This window comes from Brassica rapa, chromosome A07 (genome assembly GCF_000309985.2).
Source record: "Brassica rapa cultivar Chiifu-401-42 chromosome A07, CAAS_Brap_v3.01, whole genome shotgun sequence".
Classification (NCBI taxonomy): Eukaryota; Viridiplantae; Streptophyta; class Magnoliopsida; order Brassicales; family Brassicaceae; genus Brassica; species Brassica rapa.
In genome coordinates this window covers 17,737,666-17,746,483 of record NC_024801.2, presented here as the reverse complement: position 1 = coordinate 17,746,483, position 8,818 = coordinate 17,737,666, and the positions used below count along the sequence as shown (strand labels likewise).

Genomic DNA, 8,818 nt, shown 5'->3' with positions numbered 1-8,818 from the left:
TCCTTCAACTACTCCAACTCAGACACGCTTAACTCTTGAGTTCTTTTAAGATGTGTGACTGAATATTTAAGTGAACTTGATGACATATGTAGCCAAATCAATTATCTTAAACATTTCAATATGTACCACAAATCAAGATATTATAATTCACCCTCTCTCAAAGAACGCAACGTCCCTGTTACGCCTGAGGATGTTAACTCATGTGTGTGTAAGCGCACACAAGACTCTACATGCGTCTGAGTACATCTATAATATCGTTTGTAACACTCCAATCGCCATGGGTAATGAGCCTTACAAAGACGCTCACTCGACATGTGTGCTCTATTATGTGCGACGAGCGGTGTGATAAATTTTGAAAGTTTGAAAGTCTTGTTTACTGACCCTGGAACTACCACATGACCTTTCTCCGTACTTTAGCCTTACGTATATAATATCGCGAATTATTTTCCGATACGTCACTCAACCTCCAACTACTTTAGCTAAAGTAAAATTAACCCTGAAATTTTAAATAGATGTTGTATAATCGAAACCATAAATACACGTTAGTGATATAAATAGTCAAATTAATTCTTTTAAACTTTTTCATATATCACAAATTAGTATGTTGCATTTTTTATAAAGTACAAGAACATTTTGAATGTTGTCCTATTTTCACACAAAAAAAATCTAAAATAATATATCCTCTACTTCTACTTCATTTTTAATTTTATAATAATAACGTACAAAAATAACTCTAAAAACTAATATTCACTGTTCTGTATTTCTTATTACTTTTTTTAATACAACCAAATATAACTATAGTAAATTCAAATCCATTTCTCAATTAAAATATAATAAAATTAGATGTTCTAAATAAAAAAAAAATCGTTACAATTACAGTAGTCTCAATTTTGAAAAGCTCTCAAGCAGCCGTCAACTCTCAAAACTTTTTCGTGTTTGTTGTTGCTTTCCCGGTGGTCGACGCACATTGTCACCACCGGGAAAACCATTTTCTTCTTTCACCTTCTCCTTTCTTTTGTACTCTTTTCCTTCGTTTGTTTTCTTTTTCTATGTTGGTAGATTTTCAAAACTTATGAGTTCTGGTAGGGATTGGTTTTAGTCTCAGCTTGGATAATTTTACGTGTATGGTGCTGGAGAAGGCATCAGATCAAGTGGTTATTTGGTGTTGTCTCTCTCACGTGCCATTTTTATTCATATCATGTTCTAGATCTTTTTGTGTACGAGTGTCTAGTGTGTCGTCCTGTGGCCCATACATGGTGGAGATGGCAAGTGATCGGGAAGTTTATTCAACTCTTGTTATCTTTATGGTTTCTATTTTCTTGTTCAAGTTTGTCCAACGGTAGTTTCATTGAAGTTAACTCAGGATAAAATTTATGAAGGTAGTCGAAGAAGAAGATCAATTTGTATTGTGAGAATCATTGTCCTGTTTTCGTAAAAAAGATTAGAAATTCGTCTACTAGTGTAAGTACGAGAACACCTACTTTTTACTTTAGTTCGAAACAAGGCCAGTTTGATATCGCTAATGTATCAACAATTGAAGGTTTTCTTCGTTTAATTTCCATATAAAAAAAAATCATTAGTTTCTCATTATATATCATATGTCGTATTTTTCTATGACGTAATTATGATGTAATATGTTTCGAACCATTATCAATAGCACAGTGTTACAAAAAAATTGTCTTAAACGCCTGCATCGACCCTATTGCCGAGAGTCAATATGGCTCTCACCAATTATATTGTTGCCTCTCTAATCAATCTCGTATTAAAAAATTCGTATTATTGAGGGTTAATTAATTTATTGGCATTATTAGGGTGACAGTGCATTGCCAAATAAAATTATTTCTCACTTATTCAAGTTGTCATGTTTACTGATTCAATGGCTTCTTAGTTCTTACCAACTGTTTATTCCCTTTCTCTACAGAATTGTTTTTTACGTATTTAATTTTAAAGATCTAGGTATTAGTACATTTGACTTAACAGCCTACATTATTGGAGTACATAATAAATTGTCGAAAAATAATATCTAAAACATGTTGGAACTCTGTTTTTACAAAGAATTTAGAAGCTGATGTTTTCTGATTTTCCGGTAACATTTCCGGCTACACCGGTGGCTATTCCGGTCAGATCATCAGCTCGTTGTAAAGCTTGTAATGAGCACTACAACCTGGTATATTCACACATCAAAAACAGATTAATATTGAATAAGAAATGATTCTAAGAAGTTGGTAGCTTGGTGTATGTAACACTGCAACTTTTGTCTAAATGACAAAACCAATAATTGTCCCACATCGGGGAATACAAGAGTCATAGAGCAGTATAAATATGGCATTGTGTCATATGAGTGTAAACGGCTCAGAGGAAGAGAGAGCTCCCCACGCGCGCGCCGCCGCCGCCGTCCGGCCGGCTCGGCTCGGCTCGGCTCGGCGTGGGCGTGGGCGTGGGCTTGGGCTTGGGCTTGGGCTTGGGCTTGGGCTTGGGTGGAGGGCCTTTGGCCCGATAAGAAGTATTCTTTTTGGACCAAGTTAAGCTCAATGTTTTGCCATTTATTTCGAGAAAAAACAGCATACAATTTTATTTAAAACGACAAGTAGTTTGTCTAGAAAATAAAAACGTCATGCATGTTATCCTCTCGAAAATTTTTAAAACGAGATAAGAGAGAGTCTTGAGGAAGAAGTTTCGGAACTCAACTTCCCTCGATCTCCGCGAGATTCTCGCCCACGTGCAGCAGCTGTTGCGGGAAGTGGGTCGTCTCCGTCTCTTTAAATATCGTCTCTCCTCTTCCTTCATTTCTCAATTTTTTCGAGATCAAAATCCAACAAAAATCCTTCTGCGTAAGTCTATATTGCGAGAGTGTTTCGTAGAGTTTATAGTTCGATAGGGCGATCACGAGTGAGCCGTGATTCGTCTGCCATGGTTTTATCCTGGGACTCTATATTCGTACAGTTCCGTCTCACTAACGGAGCGAATATTTTGAGTTAAGGAAAGAGATCATATCTCGACTCCATGTCTCTTCGCGAATACGATTTCTTATCGTTCTTGTATTCGCTTTATACATTCGTATATTTTCCTTAACATCGCTTTTATTCTATCGTTTTATATCAGTCCGGTTTTCCGGCTTTTGCAAAACATGGGATTGGAATATTCTTTCAATTCTGACAAATGTACGGCATTTCCAAATCATAATAGAATATCGCATTCTTTATTTTGAAATTGTAATCAAAATTAGATTATGAGCGTTTAATTCTTTCACTATCTCTATTCTTTCAAACTCGACCATAAACATTTAACCATAGTGCTTGTTGAAACTATGAAGTTCACAAAGCACATCATATAACGATGTTCTCTCTTGATGCAGCATTATATTTCTTTTAGGTTTTAGCCATTATTAGACTACTGCAAGAATTCACTTGGGTCAGTGACATGGTAGAGCCGAGACTGCGGCCTTGTAGGGAGAATTCCAAGTAAATCTTCCCTTCTTTGTGTCCCATCCGACCCGGGAAGTTCCTGTTCGTTTTCCAGACACACACCTGGAATTGACAAAGATATTGTGACAGGATGAGCATATTTGCCTTCACTAAACTGAACCAACAATAGCAGTTACAACATAAAATTAAATTAGTTCAGATGGATTAGTGATTAGTTTTATTAGGAGTGACTCAGTATTTATAGAGTTCAGACGATCTACTCGTTTTCTACAATAAGTGAGGCACATAAAGATAAACAGATGCGCACTTGAGGTTCAAACGAGCGTAGGTGTCTGCTGGGACACCAAGGCATGCACCACAGCTTCTTCTAATATGGTTGATATAATTTCACTATCCTTTTGGGTTACTTTTGCATTTGATTAAATTTGGATACAATTTTGTATTCAAAATCAAATTCTGAGTCATTTTCGGCAATTTTCCCTTGTTATTTTCTCCATAAATAGAGATGTCAAACAGGTTTACCCATCCCGTTCCGTCCCGTACCGCAGCGGGTTAGTCGTCGAGCGGGTAACAGCGGGCCTGTCCCGCGCGGACTGCGGTCTTCAAAATGCCGGCCCAAACCCGTACCGCAAAATATATAGACCTTCGCGGGCTGTCCCGCGGGACGCCTCCTTATCAAACCGCATACTACAGTTTTTTTCATGAATGCTCAAGTATAAGAGTTGTGTAAGAGAGTTGAAGAGAGCTCATTTAGCTTCAATAAAGACTTATCAAAATCAATGCCACAAAGCTCCGTTTGTGCTTGCATTCTTGAGTTAAAAGCCTTTTTCTGTTATCAGCATAAGCTTTTGTTGAGTTTGAATCTGATTGAATTGTTATTTTTGTAATAAGTTGGCTCAAGTGTTTTATGTCTTCGTCAAACCATCTCTCTTTTTAATTATTTGGATTGCAAAGAAAATCGTGAATCACTTTACCAAATTATACAAGTGACTTGTTATACAACTAAATTTTCTCCTAAACAACACCACAGTAACCAAATTTAATTTAAGAAAAACACTTCACAATACTGAAAACAAAACCAATCAACTTAAACAAGAAATATCACATTGTAATAAATCAATTCATAGTTGTGTGTAATAAAAAGAGAAAACCAAATCAAAACAACACCAGAGCTCGAATCGTCATCGCCGGAGCTCGAATCATCATCGCCGGAGCTCGAATCATCATCACCGGAGCTCGAATCATGCATCATCACCGGAGCTCCTTATGTTTTATGGGGGAAAAATCACAAGAATCATTCTCTCTCTCTCTCTCTCTCTCTCTCTCTCTCTCTCTCTCTCTCTCTCTCAATGTTTTAGGCGAAAGCAGAAATGGGGACTTAGGGTTGCGGGTCTTCAAAATCCCGCGGGTTAATCCCATCCCGCTTTCGATCCGTCCCGCTTTTGACCCGTCCCGCTTTTAACCCGTCCCGCTTTGAACCCGTCCTGCGAGGCCCGCAATTTTGCGGGCTTACCAAATGGAGGCCCAATCCCGCCCCGCAGCAAGCTTTTATGGGCTAGGCCCGCAGTCCAGATCCTTGATTGCCATCCCTTTCCATAAATATATAGGCAAAAATAGCATTATTCTATGATAAAGTCATACTTTTTTATTTTCAAGATGGTCCTTTAACTTTCAAACTTTATAGTTATAACCAAAACAACTATTTATAAAAAAAAATACAGTTTTATAAAAATTGAAACACTTTTTATTTATATATTTTTCAGGAGACTTTAGTTCAAACAAAGTCATAACTTTATGAAAAATCTTTTATTAAGTTAAAAGTAAATAGGGTTAAATATCAACTTTCATTAATAAAAGGTACTTATTGTAAAATTTATATAGAACCTTATAAGAATATTTATTTTTAGAGGTAAAAATAAAGAAATACATTGGAGAGAAACACATCTTTATTTTAGAGATTTTATTTTAGAGGTAAAACAATAGTAAAATACATTGGAGATGGTCTTAGTCATTAAACAATCATCAAACCAATACCGCCTGATTTTATTAAAAATGTTAGAATCCATTAATCAATAACAATTAAATTTGAAATTTTTTATAATCGTTACAAATTCACATCTAACTAAAATCTGTCATTACTTTATAGTTTTTTAAACATACATAATTATTTGAATAAATAATAAAAATAAATAAGTTTTATTTTTTGAATAATACATTTTTTTTGAAACACTAGAATAATACATTTTCTAATTTGAACTTTTTCAATTTTTTCAAAAAAAAATCAAAAACTTTATTTCAAAATCCAAAAATTATTATTGAAACTATTTCTTAAAAAATTTATTTTGAAATTTTTAATATTTATTTATTTTAAAATATTTTAAAACCCACCTCCGAAACTCTATCCCTCAAATCTAAAACCATAAGTTTATATGGAAAAACTTAAAAAGAGTCAATTTAGAGAATTTCTCATAAAAAAATGTAATTAGTTTGTTGGCAAGAAAAATCAATGTATTTAGCTTTGGATAATAAAGTGTAGCTTTAGGGGTAAGCTAAACAAACCATCTGCATTGGGCTATGTTTTACGCTTCATTTATAAAACATACCCGGGAGGGAACTACTCGTTCGTATCAATCACTTTGGAGACTATTTGGGATTTGGTCATGAGACACCCACAATTATCAAAATAAAAAGTAAAAAAAAACCTCAAATAATTAACAACTTATAAAATATGATTTTAACATTAAAAAAAAAAGCCTTAAGCTAAATAAATCAACTACCAAAAGGATCCTCACAATAAAAATACAAAGAATTGAAGGAGAAAATGAGAGGGAGATTTAATATAAAACTCAACACTTAACTTTCTCTAATGTCTTCAAAATCTTCTGCTTTGCCCATTCACACTACAAATACAAAAAACAATCACAATCAATTATCTTCTAACTTTTGATCTCCTCTAATTGATTGTTCATCTTCCTTCATCTCTTCTAAATCTAAAACTGCTCTGTTCCTTGACTCTTTCCTACTCCTCTCAACTCTAATCACTTCAACACTTGGAGATTGAATCATCTCTCTATCGGTTTTAAGTCTACACCAGTGTGTTCGGAATCAAATCCTGCATATCATTCTCTTGGGTCGTGTAGCTTCCATCCTTGCATCTCTTGCTTCTCATTTCAGCCACCTTCTTGTGGGAGTTTGAGTGAAGAGCTGGAGTGAATGTTGGACTAGCAGCTGGACGGTACTCCGGGAAAAGCCTTCCTGACTTGTAACGCACGCCACACGCGTTGCAAAGCGTCTTTGGACCCATAGGTCCAAGCCTCCATTGTGGAGTCTTGGTGATCTCACAGTGCATACATTTCCTAACTGGATTTTGCTCTGAACTATACGAATCAACATTGTTGTTTCCATTCACTTCAAAATCAATCCCCGAGGAAGAAGAGGAAGAAGTAACCTTAGCCTTCTTCTTCTTCTTAGAGATCATCTTGCTGTGGTCGGAGACAAACTGCTTCGGTATTCTAACGATGAGGCACGAATCAACAATGTCTTTGACTCCATCCTTCTCCTGGACATGTGGACGAGGGCGCTTAGTGCGTGGACGACCCTGCTTTCCAGGGAGGACAAGTGAGGTGGTGTTGGTCGTCTGAGACGATGAGGAGCTGCTTTCGAGCACCGACACTGGACTTGAACTTCTGAATGTGCTATGAGAAGACGATGAATCCATGTTCGTTGAAAACGAATCTTCCTTCTTCTCAACCAAGCTCGGTGGCCTTTCAACCTTAACAATATCTTCAAACTGTAGTTTTTCCGACAAAGAAACATATAAGTCAACGTCAAAACAAAGAAGAGTGCAGAATCACATAACTATCAGGTTAGGGTGGAAACTGACCGGAACATAGAGCTCAGGTGAAGAGTCAGAGTTTGTGTTGGTGTTGGAAGCGAAGAGAGGATCAGAAGCGGCGTGCCACGTGTCGTGATGAGTGGTCCAGATGTTAGGGAAAGAGTCGGATTCACCAATGTCAAAACCGACGTCGATATCACCACCGGGAAAGTCAAGAATGTCGTCCATGTTGTCAAAGAAGTTGCCACAATCAAGATCCTCAGGGAAGAAGCTTTGTCCAATCATCTTCTTGTGTTACAGTTTAGCAATTTAGCTGGAGAGAAAAAGAAGTTGATAAAAATGAAATGATTGATATATAGAGGAAAATGACAAGAGTTTGAACAGAAGAAGTTTCTCAACAGTTTCTAAAACTTTGAACCACATTTTGGAACCATCTTCAGAAATCAAATTTTGAAAATGAACATGCTCTGGCCCACCTTTTTAATTTTGTTTTTAAGTGGGTTACAGAAATAATGGCTATACAAGGACCATTCTTCTAAGTTCTAAGTACAAATTCAATTGCAATACACCAATGGCTCTACAAGTCAAAAGTAACCGTTAATTAAGCATTCTTGATTACCTAGCTTTCTAGAATTTTTCTTTTAACACACACAAAAAGAAAAAAAGAATCAAATTTTCAATTTTCTCAATTACCAAAACAGAGTATAAAGAATGAAAAAAAAAAGCAGAGTTCTAAGGAAATCAGAAACAGAGAATTGCACCACCGACACCTCATTAACTCTGTAAAACCTCATTTTTATACACTACATAGTCTTAAAACTACATTTCACATCCAAGAAAAGCAAACACGAAACCTAGAATGGGAGTGTGAAATGGAGTGATAGAGGGAATTCAAACCTCTGTTCAGTGTGCTATGCAGATCGTATGAGAGAGAGAGAGAGAGATGGAATATAAGAAGAGAGAGAGAGAGAGAGAGAGAGAGAGAGAGAGAGAGAGATTGCTTAGAAAGGAAAAAGGAGTGATTGATAGGAGAAATGGGTGAATAATGGAGAGCAATAGCTTCTCTCTGATTATTATAAAGAGTTAGGTTCGAGAAACACCTCTCCCTCTCTCTCTCTCCTCAATTTCTGCTAGCTGTATTTTACCCTGTCTTCATGTGGAAGTCTCTTTCCTTATCTCTCTCTAAACAATTTCATATAAATAAAAAATATCTTAATCTCACCTCCCTCATGTGGGTTCCATTTCTCATTGCGACTTTACCAAAGATGATTTTATTCACAAACCATGCTTTGCTGTATAAAAGTTACATGTGTTTTTGTAAAGCAATGGGTTTAAGTAAAAAACTTATTAAGTTAAAAGTTATTTATGTGTTGTAACGGAAGATAAACACATGAACTTTATAGGATCGAATTGTCATAATAACAAAAAGAATTGTCATTAAGTGAATATGGTCTTTTATAATTTAATTATATGAAAAACCAAAATATATTGTAAAATTATAACGCGCATAATGGTTTTGCTCCTAATAAGAAAAGTCAATGAACTAATGGGAAGGTGA

General features: G+C 35.9%; 1 protein-coding gene across 1 annotated transcript; it reads right to left on the bottom strand.

The window, feature by feature from the left end:
• Positions 1-6,116: 6,116 nt before the first annotated feature.
• LOC103829992 (GATA transcription factor 8) lies at positions 6,117-8,431 on the bottom strand. Its single transcript, XM_009105685.3, has 3 exons — positions 8,158-8,431; positions 7,309-7,573; positions 6,117-7,215 (listed from the first exon to the last, which is right to left on the bottom strand). Exons 2-3 carry the CDS (start codon positions 7,543-7,545, stop codon positions 6,511-6,513), a joined length of 942 nt encoding a protein of 313 aa, XP_009103933.1. The 5' UTR covers positions 7,546-7,573; positions 8,158-8,431; the 3' UTR covers positions 6,117-6,510.
• Between the last annotated feature and the right edge of the window lie 387 nt (positions 8,432-8,818).